This window comes from Poecilia reticulata, chromosome 7 (assembly GCF_904066995.2).
Source record: "Poecilia reticulata chromosome 7, P_reticulata-male-v2, whole genome shotgun sequence".
NCBI classification, from domain to species: domain Eukaryota; kingdom Metazoa; phylum Chordata; class Actinopteri; order Cyprinodontiformes; family Poeciliidae; genus Poecilia; species Poecilia reticulata.
The window spans coordinates 21,938,044-21,957,732 of record NC_088836.1 but is presented as its reverse complement, the minus strand read 5'-3'; the positions used below and the strand labels follow the sequence as shown (position 1 = coordinate 21,957,732).

General features: G+C 40.7%; 1 protein-coding gene across 4 annotated transcripts in view; it reads right to left on the bottom strand.

The window, feature by feature from the left end:
- Positions 1-164: 164 nt before the first annotated feature.
- Positions 165-19,689, bottom strand: part of plxnd1 (plexin D1) — a 104,115-nt gene continuing 84,590 nt past the window's right edge. For all 4 annotated transcript variants that reach the window (XM_008414045.3, XM_017305700.2, XM_008414048.3 and 1 more), the window contains exons 24-36: positions 19,267-19,397; positions 16,056-16,254; positions 15,833-15,979; positions 15,579-15,735; positions 15,118-15,221; positions 12,011-12,074; positions 10,707-10,741; positions 8,634-8,738; positions 7,399-7,562; positions 7,160-7,307; positions 2,730-2,870; positions 2,532-2,606; positions 165-1,082 (exon numbers count right to left, since the gene is read on the bottom strand). In XM_008414045.3, the coding sequence (XP_008412267.1) occupies positions 966-1,082; positions 2,532-2,606; positions 2,730-2,870; positions 7,160-7,307; positions 7,399-7,562; positions 8,634-8,738; positions 10,707-10,741; positions 12,011-12,074; positions 15,118-15,221; positions 15,579-15,735; positions 15,833-15,979; positions 16,056-16,254; positions 19,267-19,397 (1,587 nt within the window). In that variant the 3' untranslated portion in view covers positions 165-965. The remainder of the gene's footprint in view (positions 1,083-2,531; positions 2,607-2,729; positions 2,871-7,159; positions 7,308-7,398; positions 7,563-8,633; positions 8,739-10,706; positions 10,742-12,010; positions 12,075-15,117; positions 15,222-15,578; positions 15,736-15,832; positions 15,980-16,055; positions 16,255-19,266; positions 19,398-19,689) is intronic.

The window sequence follows — 19,689 nt, the reverse complement described above, 5'->3', positions numbered from 1 at the left end:
GACAACGTTTACAATGTTTCCTGAGAACTTCCAGATGCTTTTTTTTGTGGGCGGCTGAGTAGAGGGCCAGATTGTAATGGCTGTCAAACGTCGTTAAAATCCTGTAATGCATTCAAGAGCACAGCGCTTCAGCAGCTGCTATAATAAATAGCATTATTAGACACTTTAAAATACTTACTTTCCTGTAATTTATTTCACAAACAAATCATTTGGCATCACAATTACAGTCTCTCCTCAGATTATATTGAGCTCACACATTTTTTTTTTAATGTAAATTTCCCTCTTTTTCTTTTTTTTTTTAAATTGATCAGAATCCAACATCCATTCACAAGCACACTGATTATACTGATGCAGCTCTTCCCAGTGAACTACATTTAAAACATTTGATTTAATTGTTTGCAGTCTTGCATGGCCTTCCCTCCGCTCCTCATCAACCCGTCATCAGCCTGCAGAGCACATTGGGGCGTAACGCTCAGAGCTCCCCTGGGAGCCTGTCACCCCTCTTCGGCCAGACCTGAGATCGTTGCAGGCTTTAGGAGATGGGAGGAGTCCATCATGGCCCTACTAATCCTGATGGACAGGCCACTTGAAAGCATTATAACACATCTATAAATATTGCTATAGACATTATATTACAGTACAGTGCATCATTGGCTCGTTCCCTTTTAAAAAAACATAAAAGGGCTCAGTGCGTTAAAGGTGGCCACCAGGGCTAATTGTGCAGAAATCCAGGGAAACGCTGTGAATTCCTGCAATTTTCTTCTAATGTTAATCAGAGTTCGGCTGGAATTCTGTCTCATGTCGTAGGGGAAAGTTTGAGGGAAAACACGTCGCGAGCGTGTGACGCTCCAGAGGCGGCACACGCGAACAGTTCCTCCTGAGCGGCGGTCCCGGGGAACCGTGTAGGTTGGGAGGAAGGCAGCTGGCAGCAGAAAAGAGGTGGGGAGCAGAGGAGACCGGCGGCTTCAAGCTTCGCTGCAGCACTCGTAGATGTTGTCCTCCACCAGAGCGATGACCTGCTCAAACTTGTGGTGCAACTGAGTGCGACGTGCCGTGGGGTTGGCCTCCAGAGCGTTCACCACCTGACCGGTGAAGATGGGAGAGAGGGAAGAAAAAAGAACAAGAAAACAAAAACAAAGATGACTTTCAGAAGCTGTCATGGATTCATTCATTAATCTGTCTACATAAAAGCAAAAAGAGGGAATAATCCCGCCACCTGCCGTCACAGACAGTAACTCCTAAAAAAGTATTCTGGATCCTTTTCACATTACAGCTAAAAAGTCAAATGACTTTTATTTGAGTTTTGTGTAATAGACCAACAAAACTAGTATGTAACACAAAAAAAGCAAACATGGTTTTCAATATTTGTTACTAGCTTTGTACATCTGGTGGTTTCTTTTTTCTTTGCCCAAGATCAGTCCGACTGAATGGAAAACATTTTTGTGCAATATCTTTAAAGTCTCACTAAGGTTCTAGTCTGGACTTTGTCTGGGCAAGTCGAACACATTCTTTGTTCTTAACCCCTCTACGGTAGCTCTGATCGTCCAAAAGTCTTTTGTCATCTGTAAAAGATTTGCTTGTATTCGGCTCCATTCCTCTTCCCATCAGCTCCGAGTTGAAGGGGTATGAATACTTTCGAGTGAAGTGCTTCAGCCTCCTCTCCCTGCCTTCATGCACGCCTTATAACCACAAAAGCTCTTGCTCTTCACATATTTATAAAACCCACATCTGCTGTGGTTTTCATGCCCAACAGTTGTCACCATGTCAGTGGGATTTATGGGCTCTTAGCAGCAGTGTGCTACCAGGCAGAGCGAACTGAGCCGGGGCGAGAGAATAGGCAATCAGGGGCCATTCACAGAGCTCTGTGAATCACAGTCTAAGCCCCTGGCCCGCGTCAGTACAGTAGCATGACAGAGGGAAGCAGCTAAGCAGCATTATTGTGAGGGCGCTCCATTAAGGCACAGTCACCACTGACTAAGCCTCTCTCTGCAGAATAAGGCGTAGCAGCGTGGAAGCATGGGGGAGGACAGCAGGAGCCTGAAGAGGGCTAGTTCTAAGCAGAACGAAAGATATGAAGCAGCAACTTAACAGCGCCATTAAACAGATGGGGGTGTTGGCTCGCGAGAAGGTAAACAACACGCTGTTTGCTTAAAGTGAAAGGTATCTGTGGGCCGGGAAGAGATGAGTGAACACACTGAATAGTTCCTGCTGCTGCTGCTTGGACGAGAGCCCTAATCTGATTGTTTCTCCCTTTTAACAAAAGAAGAAGAAAAAAGCTTTTACGTGCTTTTATTTAGTGACATGTTGCAATGCCATTCACAGTCCGTTACATCTCTCATGGCAGCTGAGATCTGCAGTGCTGATGCATCATGCTCTGATAGCTATCGGTGAAACTTAATACAACAAGTGAGCTCTGTTGAGGCAATGTGGCTTTTGAAAAAAAAAAAAAAAAAAGCTACTCTGAACATCCAAACATATCTTATTCATGTTCCTGATCACAAAAACAGTGAAGAAATGCACAAATCACTCACTTGGTTTCTGTATCTCTTGGCGTATTTGTAGATTTCTGTCAAGGCCAGGTTGGTGTTAAACTCGTTTCTGTACTTCTGCAAGACAGACATCAAAACAGCAGATTAGATCAAATTCCAAAATGAGACTTATGTGTCATAGCATGCTTTTGAGGAACCAGACAGATAAACAAACAGGAGCTCTTTGAATGTTTGACTTACTCTCGACTCCTCGGCGAGGTGAGCATTCATCTCCTGCTCACTGAGAGGGGGCATTTCTTGTATCTGCTTGTAGTAACACTGCACCCATTTCTTGTACTCTGGGATTTCCTTGGCATACAGCAGCTTGTTAGTCGGTGAATCCTGGAAGAAAAAAAAAAAAGAAAAAAAACCCCTGGTATTTCATTCAGGAAACTCATGTAAAAGTTTAGTTTTGCAGTCATGGTGACTGTGCGTGCCAGAGCTAAAGAAAGGGTCTCCATGCACCTGCAGTGCTTTGACCTACTTGTACAGAAGATTTATGCTGCTTTAATTTCATCCTCAGAACAAATATAGCACTTTTAATTAAACTATAAAGTTCAAACTTAAAACTCAAATGGGGAAAAAAAGAGGAATAGAATGTAGGGAATTGTTAAAACGCATGACACATACAGGCCAAGCAAAACACCTTTTTTGAGAGATTTCAATGTATGGAGATGATAAAAATCTATCTGATTGTTACACATCTGACTTGCTGTGTAGAAAACATGCAAAAGATTCAACAATATTTATTAGACAAAAGAATTTATAAAGAAGCAGCCAAATGTTACTTATCAAGCTAATTCAATTAATAATCTGTAAATTGTAGCAAGAGTTAGGTCAGCGTGGTGCTGTAGAGCATATAACAGTGTGTTGACACAATGAGAAGAAGGAAAAAACATCAGCAGTGACCTTTGTGAAATCCATCAAACTGTTTAAAGGTCATAAAGTAATTTACTGCATAATTCAACTCCATCATTTTAGAGGGAGAGAGATTATTCCAATGTGAACAACACTAAAATATACTCGCCAATCTCAGCAAATCCACCCAAAGGTTGGTTTGTGTAATGAAAATATAAAGTGTGAAAAGCCAAATAGTTTTATTACTGACAAAAAAAAGGATATGGAAACACAAATTCATTTTGCAAGGCTGTATTTAAATAAACTGTAAGATATCTGGAATGTCTCAACCAAACTTTCTCACACAGTGTTGCAGGGAGGATCATTTGAGCTGATTTTGCAGTCTCAAGATCCTTGAAGTCATTGCGTTAACTGTAACTCCTTTATAGGCAAAAATGTTCTGAAGTTAAATATGGTGCCATCTGTCGGATTGAAGTTTGGACAAAATCGGGTCATTAAAACACAGAATCCTGATTGTGTGTAGAGAAAAGGGAAATAAAATTTCTCAACAGTGAAGTGAGAGACTTGATAAAGTCTTACAGGACACAATTACTTAAAATTATTGGTGCTAAAACTGGTTCTACAAGGTAAATGGCACCTGATTCTGGCATCTACCAGACCCTATAAATTATAACCTAATACACAAACATCTACAAGTATTTTCTTTTCAACATGCCTGTATATTAAATTAATTCTCCATTTTTCAAACCACTTTATATTAAATAGCCTGTTTAATGACTTCTCCATATCCTGTTATAGTTGGACAGCACCCCAGACATCTATGCAAAAGTAATCAGATTACTGTTGAGGTCAGGAGTTTTCCCTCTAATTAGTCGTCCAAAGGTTTAATCTACAAAACTCTAATCAGCTTCAGAAGCCTGATGCTCTTTTAAGATTAGATAGCCACTCACATTCAAAAACATCAAACTGAGACATAATTTGACTCACTTAATTATTAAAATGCTGCTTATGTTTTCATTCAGTTTTACTAAAACTGACATAATTTCTAACAGGATGATCGCTTTCTTATTACATTATATCTTTATTCCAGCAGAAGTCTTTTATTTCCAGCTGTTCCGTCTTTTCTGCCAGCTATTTCTACATTTACGGGCTGAATTCATGCTTTTTTTTTTTTGCCTCCTCCAGACGATAATTTCTGCTTGCTGTGCTTTAAATATCTCTAAAATCCAGCCAAACTGTTACAACCCACCTCCGTGCAATCAAGCCCTAGTTGAACAGAAATATGCAGTTGGCACTTTGACCATTATCCTTATTTCAACACTGGAGGTTATCATATCTTCATACTTGAAACGATACTTCACATTGATGAGTCTAATCACTACAAAATGTTCTCAGTGGCTTACACAGCTGGATACTATAAATTACCTATTTCTCTTACTCAGATATACCACCTTACCACAAAAGAAGAATGCTGCTGATCTGGGAACATTTAAGAGATGCTGGCTGAAATGTTTATATGTTATCAGCTAAATGAGCATTTATTGAAAAGAGGTTAATTAGATCTGAATCCATATGTACATATTTTTCTAAATGTTTATTTTATTCTCATTTTTATAATCTATATATTATTTTGGATTATCTACGTGTGTTTTTTTTTTTTAACCTTTTTTGTTTTTATTTAAAGTGCTGTAAATAAGTTGACTCCATTATGTTACATCTCAAACTCCGAGCTCTCATTTTCTGTTTTCTTGTTACTACAGATACTTATGACTGTGCCCTCAAAAGTAACTGTTCATCTAAACTGTGTGTTATTCTTGATGACCCAATCTAAACCAATTAAAAAACAAAAAGAAATTCAAGACAATGGAGGCAGGAAACGTTTTCCTTTGCTCACAACAACAGGAATCATATTCAGAGCCAGAGAACATTCCAGTCTAAACAAATCTCCCCACACTGGTGCTCATTCAAGCAGGAGGAGAAGTAGCAGCCCTAAAAGGCTGTGGGCATAGTCGGGTTTTAGTGGCGACTACTGCTGTGAGCGTGGTGCACTGTGGGGGAGAGAAAGGGACAGAGAAAGTAGGACAGGGAAGCAGACAGACTGGCAGCTACTGCTTTCAGCAGGGCTGAAGGTGCTTACAGCGCACCTTAACATTTCCACATGTCATGAGTTATTTGTGTCACTTATTGTGTGAGTTAAACGTGCCAAGCAGCTGAGCTGCTGCAGCCAAATTTGCTCCTTCTGATAGGAACCCTCTTTCTTCCTGTCCACAAGGTCACTTCCTGCTGCTCATCCATCTGTCCACCAAGCCTCCTGTGACCGTGTGGCCCTCTACGCTCTGCATCTCGCCAGATAAGACGGTTTCTTTGGAAACCAAAAGCAACACACAGCTTCCTACTCTGAGTTCACCGCTGCTGGGCTCCCAGCTAATCCGGATCCCTTTACTGTCTCGTCTTGTAGTCATCGTCTGTGCAGAATCTCTCAAAGCGTAGTAACGTTTCATCACCTTTCTCCTTCACCTGCATGACAAGATGTGACCACATCCTTGAACTTGGCTTCGCCACACACACACACAGCCAGCCAGCCAGATGTGGCCAGATAATCAGGGAGCTGTAGACGCACTCTATCTCATCGCTGAAGGTTTTATGTTTGTCTCTGCACCCATGCACATGCATTATCCCGTTTGTACGCTTGAGCATAGCGGCTGTAGGCACGCTGGCTTTTTTGGCGCTGAGATAAGGCACATAAATCAGCCTGTTTCTCAGAGAAAAGAGCATTATATGAGGAGTCCTCAGCTCCCTCCAGGGAGGAAGCCAGTCAGAAGGAGACAGGAAGCAGAGCGTGCTGAGGGTCATGGTGTCTGAAGGATGAGACAGATTTGTGAGCAGTGAGGACATTGACATGCGTACGTGCACATGCAGACAGGCGGATAGGAAGATAGATAGATGAATGAATGTTCACGCACTCACACACAAACTCGCGCGCAGCACCTAAAGAGATCCCTGGTGCTTATGACCTTGGATAAACCGAGTGGGCTGGAATAACAGGAGGGGAGGTAGATGGCGCTGACAGTGTGAAGGCTTAGGAGGAGGGCTCACAGGGGGGGCTGAAGAAGTGTGAGAGTGTGTGTGTGTGGCAGTGGCTGTTGGAAAGATAATTTGCTCCAGTAGATGCAAAGATTGATAGGTGGAGAACAAATAATTTGAGGTTTTAAATGTGGAGAAGGAGAAATTACCCAGTTCCTCGTAAGGTGACAGTGAACGGTGTGTCAGCAATTTTCACCTGATTTCAGAGGTAATAAGAGTGACAACGGCTCCTTCTGAGCCATTGGCTAAAATTACATCCTTATCATCGATGCTCTGATTGCAACATGTGGCACAGCCATTGTCGGGCGGTGCCGTTTAGGCCTGCTATCTAATCTTGTTTACATTCTGTGGATTTGCTCCTGAATGGGTTTGACCTTCTGCTGCTGCCAAATCCTGTGAGAAGCTTCTTCAAAGGAAAGAGAATCTCAAGTCCTCACAAATACTGTCAATACTTTGTCCTGGATTAGTGATTTACAGAAAATATATGAAGGTCCAAAGTTAATCAAGGAACAAGGATTGAGGAAAAAAAATACTTAAGACTGTGGTGTTTAAGGTTAAACAAAGAGGAAATAATTTAATTTTCCTACATGCCGGCAGCTACTAATTTATTTGCTGAGAAGACACATGTCTGTGCATGCTGCTTTTTCCACAGCTTCTTCTAATATAAACACTGTAAACGAGAGACTCACCTTTCCCAGCTGTAGATCAGAAATGGAGCAGGCGTCAATGAAAACCTGGGCGATGACGGACAGACAGGCGTCCATGTGATCCGTCTTATCGATGTCGAACACAAACTGGGGGTTCTTCAGGATGTTCACCCAGAAACGCAGAGGTAAGCTGCCCAGACGGAGGGGGGGGAGTCGGTTTTTTAAAAGACTTCCAACCACACACACAAAGGACTCTTAAATCATGGTGTTTAGTAGAATACCTATTCGTTTTCCAGATGTGCAGGGTGTCTGGGTCCGTGATGCCCCGCTTGTCAGCCTGCTCCTCGAGGAAGTCGAAAAAGTATTTGACGGCCAGAGGTGGGCGGTCAGGAGGGATGCTGAGGATGGCCTTCAAGAGGTCATCCAAGAACTTCTGAAGAGTTCCCTGAGGAGGAAAAGGGCAGTCGCATAATTTCACATGATGTAGGAAACGCCAGTATTCATACCCCTTGAACCTTTTGACATAATGTGAAGCACAAATCTTGGTGCATTTTTTTTTTCTTTTTTTCTTTTATTTACGACTTAGCGCACAACCATGAAGCAGAGAAGACATTTTTTACAAAATAAAACCTGAAAAATGTGGTGTGCATTTGTATCCAATTACTTTCTGTCTAATATGTGTGGAGCCTGGAAATATTTTATTTAGAATATTATTTATTTATTTATTTATTTATTTATTTATTTATTTATTTATTTATTTATTTATTTATTTATTTATTTATTTATTTTAAGTGATGGATAAAAAACCCCTGACAACATTTTGCTCAATTATGTAATGTAGTTAATGTAATAAACCAAGCCAAATAACGTTGCCAAATAGGAGACGTCCGGCTCTGTCATGAGCACAGCGAATGATTAAACAAAATCAACCACTTGAGAAATCACATATCATGGCTGTCCACCTTAACTCGGAGGCCCATAAACAAGAGAATCGGATGAGACCAAATTTGCACATCATTTTGGGCCACATGCAAATTGGGCTAACACCTGCTAGAGGCTGCAAATGGCAGAACAACAACACTACGCATAAAGCCTGAGTTAAAGCTTATGATACAGATCAAAGAATATTTCTGCCATAAAATGACCCACTCATTTCAGCCTTAGAACAGCATGAAAGTCAATGTTTATGCACACAGAGCAGCATTAGGAAAAATGTCTGTCTTTAGGTGTGCATAGCTGATAAAGGCATATGTCAAGACTAGCAGCTGTAGCTATAGCAAAAGGTTATTCTATGGAGCGGAGACATAGGCTGGTGTGAATACAAATGCACGTCATCTTTTTGACGAACAATAATTGAATCCCATTTAATCCTTTGAAGTTTTGTGGCTCTCAAAATCTGTCAAAATGTGAAAACGTTTAGGGGATATGGATACTTTTGCAAGGCTCACTATAGCCTGAAGAGAGGGATTTTGTTCCGACTTTATGTTGCAGAGTTGACGTGTTGTTTCTGGTTTACCTTCGTAGACAGAAGGCGTGTCAGGTAGATTTCCGGCAGCACTTTCTTGCGATGGTTGTGCCTGTGCGACTTCTTGGTCTCTATAAGCTCATCATGAGGTAGAACCTGGAAAACCAGAGGTCAAACGTTACTGCAAGGAGTAGCTAAGTGAATATACACTGCTGTGTTTTGTCTGTGTGAGCTGTCAAAGGGGGATTTTTTTCTGGTTCTTGCATTAGACACATGATCCAGATACTCACTCAGGGTATTTTTGGAGCACTGAAGGATAAACAGAATTAGGGAAGTTCAAGAAGGCTGGGAAATTCTCAGGAATTTTTGTTTTGTTTTTTGGCTATATGTTTTTTTGGGGGGGAACTGCGTCATGTCTGTGACTCACTTACGGTTGACGATTCATAAAATATGTTTCTGTTAAAAAGTTACTTGGAGTTAATATTTTAGCTGATAACAGTCTTGGTGAAATAATTTAGCATAAATCCAGATTAGCTAGAAGCTAGTATCTAGTCTCGGAGACACCAAATTGGTCTCCTGCCTTCTTAACTTGGGTGTGTAAACTAAGCAAAAGTTCACTCTTCAAAGTTGTTTAAGCTTACACTGAGAATTTAAAATCCACAAGGTCCACAAAACAGACTGAAAATCTCTTAAAAGTCCCAGAAACTATAAAGTCAAAGACAATGCAAGATAATTTGGTATGAATGAATTTATTAAATATTTAAGTTTTGGTTGATTTTGTGGCTACAATATTGAGGCGAGTAAGCACGTTTACATTGTAATATTGGTGAATAGAGAAACACAGATTACTAGATTAGAAAATAGTGTTTAATTTTTAATTATAAAAAGCAAAAAAAGTAATTATTTGCATAACAAAAAAGAAACATGACCTCTGCAGTTGAAAATATTGACTATAACACAACATATTCATCTTTAAGTAACAAGCGTTTGCTTTTTTCTGAAAGGTCCACAACTAACTTGTGACTTTTACTAAAAAAAAAACAACTTTGCTGCACCCAAATTTGCTTTTCATTAATTTATTAAACTTGGCTGAAACAAGGAGGGTTTTCAAAGGAAGAGTGACCGAAATGCTGCTTCTATTCGTCAGAATTTACCTAATTTTTCCCCCAATCAAAACCTAAAGAAATTAGAAATTAGATGGCCTTTTTAAATGAGGCAAACCTGCAAAACCTTTAATAAGTTTTGAATCTACAATAATTTGCACATCTCTTTCCAACTAAAAGATCTGACCAATTTATTTGTTTATTTGATGTATTGCTGCTTCATTTATTGAGATGGAAAAAAAAAAGACTATTTTTATTTTATTTTATTTTGACTTGACAATTTTGTCTTATGTGACACAAAGTTTGGACATCCGGTTAGAAATAACACACACACATGATGGTTTAAGGCAGGGGTCAGCAACTCTGGTCCCTTAGTGCTGCTGCCCTGCGACGTTTGGAAGCATCACGCTTGAATAGTTAAAGAAAAAGCCTTTGCAAATCTTGCTGACATGCCAAGGAGGTAATTCATTATTTTACTCAAAAGTTGCATGACATTGACATTCAAGGACAGGAGTTGCAGACCCAGGGTTTAAATAAAATATCCTCATCATAAACCACTAAGATGTTTTTAAGCCCGCCTTGGTCTTAGTGCTTTTCTAACTAGCTGTTAGCGGCAGCCTCCTTGGACCAACTAATCTAGATTTATACCAAATGACAATTCCAAAAGAGTTTTATATGGATAGAAACTGCTTATAACCTTTTAACAGAACGTCACTTAAACAATCCTAAACTATTCCTTTAGGTTCTAACTACGCTAGAACTTTCCGTTAAAACCAACCGTTCACCCGGCAAATTGTATTCCAAGAAACTCATTATATTAAAGTCAAAGGGCCCATATCTTAGCTGACGTTTATGAAAGAGCTTAAGCAGCATTAGCGCTGTCATGTCCTCTCAGCAGCTTTCCCTCTCACCTCCATTCCTCCCACCCCCCCATATTCTCTCCATCATCAGGCTTGCCGCTGGGCTGCCCACAGGAAAAGCTCCACAGATTTAGCCAAATTACTTGCATGAAGATACTCACCAAGTGCACATATTTCTCTGTGTCCAGATCTTTGACTAGAGAAAGACAAGAAAACATATGGCATTAAACAATTACACAACTAGTGTGGTGCAGGCGTGAGCAAACGAGAGAAGATCGAGGCATGGAGACGAGTGAGAAATACAAGTAAGACAAAAAAGAGCGACAGGAGTGTAAAGGAGATGGAGTGCAAAAGCAGAAAGTGATTAGGGTGGACTGTGCGCCTGAAGGGGAGGGCAGTTGTCTGAGAGAATGAAAGAGAAAGATTACGAGCGAAAGGGGAGAGAAAAGAGAGAGATTATGAGAGACGGATGCACGGAGTCTGAGACTGGTTGCGGAGCCGCTGTAATGAGATGGTAATGCTCGGCCAACGCTGGGAACAAAAGAATTAAATCTAGCCGGTTTATTTATAGATCTCAACACAAAACATATTCATACACACGCATGAACGGATATGAGTGCCGGGATGAGCGTAGACTCATGTTCAAACACGGGCTCAAAGACAAACATAGTAAATTTATTGTGCACGGCACAAGAGCTAAAACAAAGTCAAGCTGAAAGACACACACACACACACACCCAAGCAGGCACCTTCATGGTGTGTGTTTTCTCATTACAGCCCACTCTGCCAGAGAAGCCCCCATCCAGCAGGCCACCGTCCAGACCCTCAGCACTGATCACAGACGGCCAGGACAGTGTTGCAGATTAGCCAGGGAGCACTACAAGCTCATTGCACCCCCTTGACGCTTTGAAGCAGGCGCCAGCTTTGGTGCTCTTGAGCCTATTTTTGGCACCACGTGAATGGAGAGAAGCACCTTTGATGGACAGAACCCGAAGAGAACCAGGCTCTGGTCTGGAGCTGATTATGTAAGGTGGACAACTGGACAACAAGCGCAGGAGCCCATTAACGGCTGAATGTAAACTCATCTGTCAACAAGCGAAGCTCGGTGGATGCTGGACAATGAGCCAAATTGTGTCACATTTTTCCCGACAAGCTGACAGCTGCTAATGGATTACATCCACAATATGGAGGGGAAAAAAAAAAAACGCTTTCAATGAGCCACTGTTGTTAGCGTTTCTGTTGTGATTTATTAGACTGGAAAGTATTTAGATATCAGTCTTTTCATGGATGAGGGGAAGGGGCGACTGCTTGGCTTCACGTATGTTTACATGAGTGGATCATGTTCTTGTGATCGCCTAAGCATGTGCCATTTCCAAGTGATTGAGTGGGTGAGGGTACCTCTCCACATCCGGGCGAGCGTGCATGACAAAGTGACAGAGAGTGGGCGAGTTTGAAGGTTACCTACCTCTCTCCAGGGTGTTTTCTTTCTTGTCTTTCATGCTCATGGCCAGCGACGCGCCCTCTGGGATCTAGAAAAGCGGGGAATAAGGAGGAGAAGAAGGATGAGGGGGCGAAGAAAGGCGAGAGAGGCCAGAGGGCGTAGGTCAGGGGTGAGCTCGGGTGCACCAAAACAGTGTCATTAAGCATGCCCTGGAGGGCAGTGTCTCGCTCAGAGGTGCAAGTGTTTGTGTATGTGTGTTGGTCTGGAGCGGTGGCTGGTTTTGCAGGGGCCTAGCGCGGCTCATTAAAGTCAACCTGCAGTGAAATGGATTGAACAGAATCGCCAGTGAACCCAAACCGTTAGTACAAGCTCTGGCTTGTTGCTCTCACATCACCGTTCCAACCGCCCAGCGAAACTCAACAACACTTACCAACGCACAGGTAACAGTTCAAAGGTCGAGAGGCACGGCGTGTTTGTTTAATCACGCACAAATCATCGCAGACATAAACAGACATACAAAAACATGTAGGTAGCTGGAGGAGTAGATTTAAAAAAGGCTTCCTGTCGTCACAACACCTTCGTTTTGAAAAATTAGCCTGATTTAGCAGGAGTATGCTTTGCAGGGAGGGAAATTAAATTAATCTTTAAATTTGAAAGAAATCTTTCAGATGACCAGAGCTGCATAAGTTTTCAGTCAGGTGCTCACTGGAAATGTAAAAATATCCAGTTTCCTGTAGGTGAATTTACCTCACTATAAGATTGCACTGGAAACTCTCATTGTTGTGGACTTGGTTATTTGAGGCATTTAAAAATGAGGTCAGCGGAACTACAAAGATGTCAGGATATTTTTGTCTAGTGGTCATACCGACTACTGGAAAATGAGAGAGAGCAAGAGTTTTAGCAGATAACAGGAAGGCTGAATGTATTACAGGGAAGTTATTCTGTTTCCACCCTTTCAGCTTTGAAGCTTTCTGTCAGGAAACAGGATGGATTTGGAAATGTTGGCAACTTTTTAGAAATCTCATAGTTAAGGCATAAATCTAATCATTCAAAATCTGAAATAGGAGGTCAAACTTAACAAAAAAGTGGAGATTAGAAATAGAAAAATGCCATTCTTGTTCTGATTTTTTTATATCTGGGTCACAATTTTGAAGGTAATAGAAAGCCTTATTAAAACTTAAATAATGGAAACTTATATTTCTAATTTTATTGATCTTTAATAGTTCAATACACGAGAGAATATTTTCAACAAAAGTGATCAGTAAGACTGATCACTTTTGATCAGTCATTCTGATCAAAAGTGATCAGCAATTATAAAACCCTTGCATTACTAAAGTTCAGAGCTGAATTCATTAACTCAGGAAAGTATGTGCTTGTAGTTATTTTTAGTTCAATGGTTGACCTTCACTATGAGGCAAGATTTACATACGGTATGTGCTGAGTGTGTTTTCACCTTTTTTTTTTCTTTCTGCTGAACAGGGACATTATCCCTCAGGACTTCCAGATCTAACAAGTCCCAACATTTTCCGCTCTCTTAAAGCCAATTAGAGTAAAGTCAGAAGCTCAACAACAACAGCAGAGTAAGGCTGAATTTCCCACGGCACACAGACAGGTATGTGCTTGGAAGTGGGAAATGCCTCACAATGACTACGTCAGTTTGCTTGTTTTACTGACCTTTACGCATGAACTTTCACAAGATCTATAACCACTTTCCCCCCTGCTGTGACTTATATACACATAGCATAAACTATGTAATATTTAACCTTGACCTTATCGTGTTTTGGTTTGAGGTGGGGGTAATTAATAAGTTCCTATTGTAAAAATAATTCAGAGAATTACACAGAAACAGGCGCCTGTTTTCAATCAGAAGTTTATGTACAGTCATCACAGCCATGATTGTCATATTCTTTTTTTCTTTTAGTGATGCATTTGAACCATTCTCTTCTGAATTGCTTAGATAACACAAAATAAAACTATAATATTTTTTAAAAACAAGAGTCGGGTACACAAGTTTGCATTTTTGTGGACTGGGGGTTGCTTGAAAACTATTGCCACTGTCTACAGTGAAGTGAGTTTAACAACACCGTGGACGGAGAAAGAAGCTCTTGCTCGAAAAATTGACACATTCAAGCTTGACAGAAATTTGCAGCTGCCCACAAAGACGGTCCAAATGCCTTTTGGAGAAATATGATAACATGAGAAACATTAAGGTGTTTGGTCACACTGACAGAAAAAATGCTGAACATCAAGTTGAGACTTTATAACCTATTAACATAGTATCAACTGTGAAGCATGGTGGTGGCAGCATTATGTTGAGGTTCTGGTTCGCTTTCAGTGATAAAAACTGAATGGAATAAGGAGGAAGACTGTATCCAAATTCTTCAACTTTGAAAACAATTTGATAATGACGCCAAACACTTATTTCAGCTTTATCCAGTTCAAACTGGTTTTGGCTAACTCTAGGCTTCTGGAATCACATCAACTGTATTTAAAATCTAAAAGATGCTAGCAGGAAACCAACCAATTTATATGAGATCATTTCAGAAAGAGTGGTCAAATATCCAACTAGACTTAAGGCAGGCCCTGGTGATTCATTACAAAAAGTTTGTGATTTGGCTAAAGGACTTTTTATAAGAGCCTTATGTGTAATGTCACCCATGTAAATTAATTAAAATGCACAATCAATTTAAACTTGTGCACCAACTTATTGTTTTTAAAAACCACTGAGGTTGTTCACCCCGACAAAGACAGTTCAAATGCCATTTGGAGAAATGTTTTATGATACAATGAGAAACATTGAGGTGTTTGGTCACACTGACCAAACATCAAGTTGAGACTTTATAACCTATTAACATAGTATCAACTGTCAAGCATGGTGCCATGTAAATTAATTAAAATGGCACAATCAATTTAAACTTGTGCACCAACTTATTGTTTTTAAGAACCACTGAGGTTGTTCACCCCGACAAAAACAGTTCAAATGCATCTTTAAAGGCACAAGCCCAACAAAACGAATCCAGCAATACAATTTACATCGAGTTCCCGCCTTTCATTGCCCACTCGTATGACATCACCCACCTCAGCAGCACGCACACACACACACACACGCACGCACACACACAAACACCCACCTGGTAATGGAAGACTGTGTTGAGTTTCTTTCGACCGTCCTCCATCACTGAGGAGTTGTCCAGGTCCTGCAGGAGCTTACTGTTGCTGCCAGAGTCAAACCACTCTGAAAGGAGGAGAAGGAAGAAGAAGGTGAAGGACTGGGACAATTTCATTGTTAAATTTGGAGCAGAGCAGGCGAGACAATCGGCAGCCATGCTCCGGCTCCATGTCATGACCTGTGGAAATATTCTCCGGCCATTAATCAAATCAGCTCTGCAGGCTCGGCGGCCTCTGAAAGCAATAACTCTTTGTGATTATGACTGTACACTCTCCTCAATGCATTCTGTCATTTATTATATTGCAGCCTCAGGTTAGTTGGGCTTCATGAGAAGAATTGACCTTTTTGCAAAGGAGATTACTATATCTTGGAGGGCTCGAGGAGGGGAAAGGATGGAAATAATCAGAGGAAATGTGTTCCTACCCAAGTCCACATCCTCCGCTCGAGGCCACTGGGAGAAAGGCAGGTTTTTATAAAAGGCTTCAATTATTTTTTCTTTAACTTGGCAGATGGTGTCAGTATTCATGACCCTGACTGACAGTGAGTCCATGCCACACCCCTGGAAGGACACATTGATGTTCTGACAGACAGAGAAAAGGAGGAAAAGAGTGTGTCACTTGCACTGAATGTATTTTGCTTGGTGAAAAACGAGCAGCAGAGTGTGTGAAGTGTTCAACCTGTGGCTTGGCCTCAATGTTCTCACGGAGCAGCCACTCCTCGTTGAGGGTGTAGCGGGCTTTCCCGGTGAGGGCGTCTATGGAGCCCTTGTTGATCTGCTGCTTGATTGCACAAAGAATCAGGAAGAAGGGCTCGCCCACTGTTTCCTGTGGAAGAAGAACCGAGTCAATGCGCTTCTTTTAAAATCGAATTGTCTCTCAGGGCTCCTCGCTCTGTCCTCACCTTCAGAAAGCTGTACATGCAGATGGACATCCAGTTGGTCAGCATCTTCTCCACGACGGACTCGGTGCGGCGCAGCATCAGTTTGGGGTTCTTGGAAGCCGAAGCGTCGATGAGATCAACCAGCAGGTCTTTCATGATGCTGGTGTAATATTCAAGTTTCCCATGGAGGGCGATGGTGAGCAAGGACGCCAGGCTGCATCTGAAAACAGATCAGCAGTATAGGCATGAGCAAAAAAAAAAAAAAAAAACTCAGGCTTGTGCAAACATGCTCCGTCAATGTGTGGTCAGTGGATATTTAAAAATAATAAATCATTAGAATGAAAACAAGATTTAGTCCGGTCCAGTGCACCTGTGACTGCCGAGCCAAATAAAGGTCTGATCTGAGGCAGGGAGTGTCTGAGTTAGTGTCCAGGGGTGCAAGCAGGGGATTTCCCTAACAAAGCTCCTTTAATCCAGCAGGAAGAGGCTCCATCAGTCAGTAAAGTGCTGACACTGTGCAGGGACAGGGATGCAGTCTGACTGGAATTTCTCTCTGATTCACAGTGACCGCTTAATGTTGGGAAACCTCAAACAAACATCACATTTACCTCAATATAAAACTTGACCTGTTTCTCTCTCTCTCTCTCTCTCTCTCTGAGTGTGTGTGGCAAAAATAGAAAAGACAACACCAGCCTGGTACCACCATTTTGCGTGTTCTCATAAATAATTTGTTTGAGAAATACAGAGAAACATTTGGCTTTCAGCAGGAGATTTGTTTGTGGACATTTGTTTCTGATTTAAGGCAAATATTTTCTTGTTTGTCACTTTATTTGTGTCTTACTGAATCACACGCTTGTGTCTTTTGCTAAAAAAAAAAAAAATCCTCCATTGTTTTCATCACCTGCTTGTTTGTTTACAGCTTTTTGCTGAAAGGCATGTAAAATGACAAACTGCTTCTCTGCAGAAATGACAGCAGAAAAAAATTAACTAAACCAGTGTTGGTCAGAAAACCCAAACAAATCCCGGAAATGGTAACAATTCACCACAAATTGTGAAACTGGGTCATTATTACAGACATTACATAATCATCTGTCTTTTTAGCCCTTTAGCTGTTTAAAGTTAAAGATGCACGACTCAATCAGTAATTTTTAAGAACTCCCACTACATTTTGTTTAGTCTCATAAAAATTAGACAAACATTAGGGGGCGTAATTAGGGCGACAATTTCCTGCAGCACATTTCCCCGCCTTTATGATTCAGAGTCTTTGAAAAAATTTGGAGTCGTCAAAATTAGAATTGGCAGCTGAGAACTCAAAGAAAACCTCTAGTTGGTCTGGGTTTGAAAAAAAAAACACTGATTGGTGCATCTCTATTGATAAGGTAAAAAAATTAAAAAATGTTCAGTTTCCTTTCACTTATGCCTAACAACAGCTTAGCAAACTGTGTATTGTGTTGGAATCCCCAGGGAGCTGTCTCTGTTAGTGTTTGTCTGAAAGTGTGTCAGTGGTGGCTCAGCTCTAATAAGTGGCCACTTTGCAAAGGTCAACTCCAAACAAAAGGCTTAGTCATTCATAACTCTCTGCTTCTACCATCCAACAGAGCAAAACGCAGTTCAAATTTTAACCAGACATTTAAAGGCGGGAATATCATTAGCATTTCAGAATTTCACAACTTATGATGCCCTCCAGACTTATTGGCACCACTCATAGACATGACTAAAAAGCCTTAAAATTGAGTATTTCATTACAGCAACAAATATTTTTGACATGACAAAATGCAGAAAAACTCTTCCATTAATTTGAGAACATTGGGAAAATGTTAATTCACAGGTGGCACAATTGTTATTGCCTTTGCTCTTCATACTTTGTATAAAAACTCAGTGCTAATAGAGTTCAAGCTTTCTGGCAAAGGCCAGCAGATTTTTATTTGAAGTCTCATGTTGTTACAAAGTGCATGCTGCAATGCTCTCCAACAACAACAATGTTCCCAGGGTTTTTGAAAGACTAACAGGACCAAAACCTCACAAATTTCCCACTGTACCAAACAGTGAACATAATTTGCTCTTCCACAAATTTGTCCTTTTTTTATGCCGAACTTATCTGGAGTGTTTCTTGGTAAAACATCTCAGTCTTAGTCTCATGTGATCAAAGCATGAAATAGCATTTCTATGCTCATTATTGGTAGGATAGAAAATGGTTTATAATGACTAAAAACTGGCTAGCAAAGCAGAGAGTGTTTAATGTTCCTCATGGAGATTTCACAACTGTTTTACCGGTTTTCAAACCGTGAGCTTTGGGAGATTTAGTTTACCTTCCACTAAAGTTTCTAAACAATCTCATTAACTAGTTTAAACTTTAAAAGTGATTCTTAAATGAAAGATTTTCTACATTTTTAAAGAGATTTTGCTGCTGAAATACAAAATTAATTGCTGAATTTCTACCACAGATGTCATTAAGTGTGGACAGTAGGGGTGCAGCTAACGATTAGTTTAGTAATTGATTATTCTGGTAATTAATCAAGTAATCTCAGGTCGGTTAATGAAAATTGTCCAATGTTTATTAAAACATTCATTTAAACACTTAGGCTTGTTTTGTACCATATTAAAAGTACATATGAAAATGTCAGTAAATAATTGAAATCCTTTTTTAAATAAGACAATAAACACTTTATGTATTAAATATAATAACATAGCATTTCTTAAGTGTGCGCGTGATCATTAGGTGCAAAGGATGCATCTGCAGCTACAAAAATACTTCTAACATCAACATATGGAAAGCTCAGACATTTATGCTTGACTTAGCACTGATAGGCAAATCTGTTTTTTGGATTAACCAATTAATAACTGTATAGAAAAACAGATTAATAATGGGATAGCAAAGGTGCTGAATAGGACTTTTTTATTACAGAAATGGGTGAAGCTAAGATTAGACCATTAGAGAAGTTGTGAGTAAAACATATTAATAAAGGGGCTTTTCCTCTTAATGCATATTCTTTTGTACAATTTTGGATTAATATCTAGTCAAGATGTTGTTCTTTCAGCAAACGCTGCATTTGAGAGCCTGTATTCTAAACTTACTGACTAATTGATTACTAAATTAGCTGGCAATTGTTTCAAACAACCATTAATTATGATTGATCTGATTAATTGTTTCAGCACAACTGGAGAGCACTGTGTAGCCTTTCAGTTGTAACTAAAGACTGCACGGTAATGAAGCAGTAAAGGCTGCAGGTACCTGTCTCGCACAGCAAAGTCCTTCTGCTGCTCCAGGGCGTGGACGAAAGTGATCAGGAAGTGCTTGTTATTGAGCAGAGTGGAGAACAGAGTGATGCCCTCCTCCACATTAGGTCGTGTTGTGTTGTTGGCCTGGTGACAGAAGATGACAGAGGCCGGGTGAAACATTTACTTCTCTGCATGATTTCACCCTAACTGGATTACACACCTGCTGCGCCCTCACTTATCATCTTCACCGCCTCTCGTCTCATGTGACCCATCCAGTGAACACCTCATCCCTCTACTGCATCCTCTCTCCTCCGCTTCCTCAGCTACCTCCTCCCCCATTCAAGTTTTCGCCACAGTAGATGCGCTCCCCCCCGCTCCCACACCTTACAGTGTTTGATTGTGGCTAAAATGTGCGGAGTCGACTTAATGAGTGTGG